Source organism: Orycteropus afer, unplaced genomic scaffold (genome assembly GCF_000298275.1).
Source record: "Orycteropus afer afer isolate SDZICR_OR568_19922 unplaced genomic scaffold, OryAfe1.0 scaffold00191, whole genome shotgun sequence".
In the NCBI taxonomy this organism is placed as follows: Eukaryota; Metazoa; Chordata; class Mammalia; order Tubulidentata; family Orycteropodidae; genus Orycteropus; species Orycteropus afer.
In genome coordinates, this window is record NW_006921778.1 from 4,686,758 (window position 1) to 4,690,087 (window position 3,330).

Below are 3,330 nucleotides of genomic sequence, written 5' to 3' on the forward strand. Positions count from 1 at the left end.
GAAGGAAGATGGGGCAATCTACTTCCATAGTGATACTGCCTCAGAAACCCAAGGAGGGTCACTATGAGTTGGGTCTGACTCAACAGCACATAACAACAACAACAACATCAGCTTATTGTTTAAAAATTTGTCCCACCCAGGGACTCCTAATCCCATGTTAAGATCATCTATTTTATTTTAAAACATGTGAGCCACTTCCCACAGAGTTTGTTTTCTGAATGCAAGCTAATGTCAACATTAACTTAAGCAAAAAGCAATGTAATAATAATAATAAATACAGTATTATCCACAGCTGTCAAGTTGATTCCAACACATAGTACCATGGAATTTTCTTATACCAATGATGCATGATGTGACTTGTGTTAATAATAGGATATTTTCATAAGTTTCAATGATATTTCAGGAAGCAATATAATTTTATTTGAAATATACATATATCTAAGGAGCTCTGGTGGCGCAGTGCCTATGGCATTTGACTGCTAACCAGATGGTTGGCGGTTCAAACTCACCAGTGACTCCACACTAGGCAATCTACTTCTGTAAAGATTTACCACCTCAGAAACCCAAAGAGGGTCACTATGAGTTGGAATTGACTCGATGGCAGTGAGTTTGGTTTTGGTTTGGTATACATCTATCTAGGTAATCTCACTCACTGCCATTGAGTCAGGTCCGATTCATTAACAACCCCTCCCTGGGTTTCTGAGGTGACATCACTACAGAAGTTGATTGCCCAACCTTCCTTCTGAGGAGTGGCTGGTGGGTTTGAACCACCAGCCTTCTGGTTAGCAGTCAAATGCTTTAGGCACTATGCCACCAGAGCTCCTATCTAGGTAATAGCAAGCAATATTAAAATAGAATTATTCTGTGTAAATTATCTTTAGATTCACCCAACACTGATTTCCTCATAAGCAAGGCTTAGGTAGTAAAACTCATTAACTAATATGATACTAATTTGTCGTTTGTGATATTTCAGCTAGTACTGAGTTAAAACATACTTATTTTTCATTATCTATATAAGGAAAAGGAACTCTGGTAGCGTAGTGCCTGAGGCACTTGAATGCTAACCAGAAGGCTGGTGGTTCAAATCCACCAGCCACTCCTCAGAAGGAAGGTTGGGCAGTCTACTTCCGTAGTGATATTGCCTCGGAAACCCAAGGAGGGGTCACTATGAGTCGGGTCCGACTTGATGGCACATAACAACAACTAACAACCTATAAAGAAAAAGCATTAGTATGTATTGTGTTACTAAAAATAAAATTAAAAAGAAATAAGATATTAAAGCAAAAGAGGAAACTTTAAAAAATAGCAATGCTCATGTACAGTACTGCATTGTCAGTGATGGCAAGTATTGATCTACAGGTGGATAGATGAGTAGACAGACTGAATAATCAGGTATGTCTAGACGGGGGAAGTGTGCCCACAACCATGTATAGGGTTGGCAGACGATGTTTCTACATCCATGTTTATATGTGCTGCAAGAATATCCAGGTGTATAGTAGAGCTGACGAGGGGCAAGGTTGTGGTGGCTTCCTTGGACACAGACAGCTGTCCTGAGGGAGAGAGTAATTGGACCTGTGGGCTTGGGACCATTGTTGCAGGGCACATCAAGCTCATTTGGCATAAAATACTACAGAAAAATATCATTTTACATCCTTCTTTGGTGAGAAGAGACTGAGGTCTTAAAAGCTTCAAGTGGCAATCTAGATGCAATGATGGGTTCCTCCTCATTCAGAGCATAGAAGAATGAAGAAAACCAAAGTGCATAAAAACAATTAGGCACTAGTAGACCATGTGATCCTCAGCCTATATGACCATGAGACCAGAAGGACAAGATGGTGCCTAGCTACTAGCTACCAGTGTCAAACACTCACAGGGGGATCAGTGCAGGAGATCCTAGATAGAGTGAGAGAATGACCAGGTTTGCTGGTCTGATAGAGCCTGGTGATGTGGCCCCTGGTTACCATTCAGATTTGGAACTGAACTCACTCCTGTGGCTTCCAGCCAAACAATAGACAAACATGGGGTGAACGTCTATATCAGGTAGATATACTCCTTGGAGCAATTAATTGTGGGAAAACAGAAGGGCTGTGTTTGCACAAGAAGATAGGTCGGGGATAGGGGTGGTGGGAATGCACGGGAGGGAGGGACACAAGGAGAGGTAATTATGGGGAGGAAGTAGAAAGAGATGTTCTATTGTGAGGAATTGCAATTAATGTCATCAAACAAAATGTGTATGAACTACTGTTTGGAAAATGAATTTGCTTTGTAAACTTTCACCCAAATCACAATAAAAATTTAAAAATTTAAATAAAAACAGGCATACACAAAAAATAGTATGCCTCATTAATTAGTTCTAAAGAAATGTGAGGGATTTTATTTCATTTGGCTTCCTTTTCTCACACTTACCAAGTCCTTGGCATTTAGAGATACTTCATCCCACCAGGGGGAGATAAAGTAATATTCACAATTCAGAATTCTCCTGAACATGAACTGATCTCCTCTTTCATCATAAAATGGTTCAAATCCACAGAGTCTAGAGGGACAAAAAATAGAGAATAAAACATTTTTAAAAGCCTAAATATGCTTCATCAAATTTCTGTAGAAACCCAAGGTCATCTTTATCACACCAAAAATATGTCATAGTTTTGGTACACTTCATTTTTAGTAGTGTAAACACACCATCATGTCTTCAGAAAGTAAGATTAAATACAAAACCAACTAAGGCTTTCCACAAAAAATAGTAGCAATAATAATAATTATGATACAAGATAACAACAGTAATAATAGCTAACATCATAATAGGTACTGTGCTAAGAACTTTACATGTTTTATTTTTTCTTTCCCACCAAGAATTAAAAATATATATATAGAGAGAGACTCAATTTATTACAAAATAGAAGAGTTGGAGTTTGAGAATAAAGAAATTAAACAGTAGAAAGAAAAACCCTTTCTCTCATTTTTATTCAGCCTGTTTAATGAATTCTTCCACAGAAATGCATAAAGTATTGCAGTTATTTCCATCCCATTCCAATTTTCATTTCAGAGTGAACAAAGATAGGAGCCAAAAACTAATGTCAGGGAACGCTTGAAAAATGTCTTAGACAGTGAACAGATGCAGCCAGAGATGAGCAGTCCAGAATCACCTCAACTTTGAATGGAACACTCACTCTGGTACACTTTAGAGACAGTCTACTGTTTATCTTCATCTGCCACTACAGGTCAACACAGAAATGAAAGAGAAAAATGGAAGAAAAGAAACAGGCAACGACCCTGGGAATCCCAAAGAGAGAAGAAACTCGAGTTGCTGGTCTGGGACAAGCCATGCCTTAG

General features: G+C 38.6%; 1 protein-coding gene across 1 annotated transcript in view; it reads right to left on the minus strand.

Moving 5' to 3' along the window:
- CAMK4 (calcium/calmodulin dependent protein kinase IV) overlaps positions 1–3,330 on the minus strand; it is a 453,274-nt gene that overhangs the window by 16,573 nt on the left and 433,371 nt on the right. Inside the window, exon 9 of the mRNA XM_007947593.2 lies at positions 2,407–2,533. Coding sequence (XP_007945784.1) covers positions 2,407–2,533 — 127 coding nt within the window. The remainder of the gene's footprint in view (positions 1–2,406; positions 2,534–3,330) is intronic.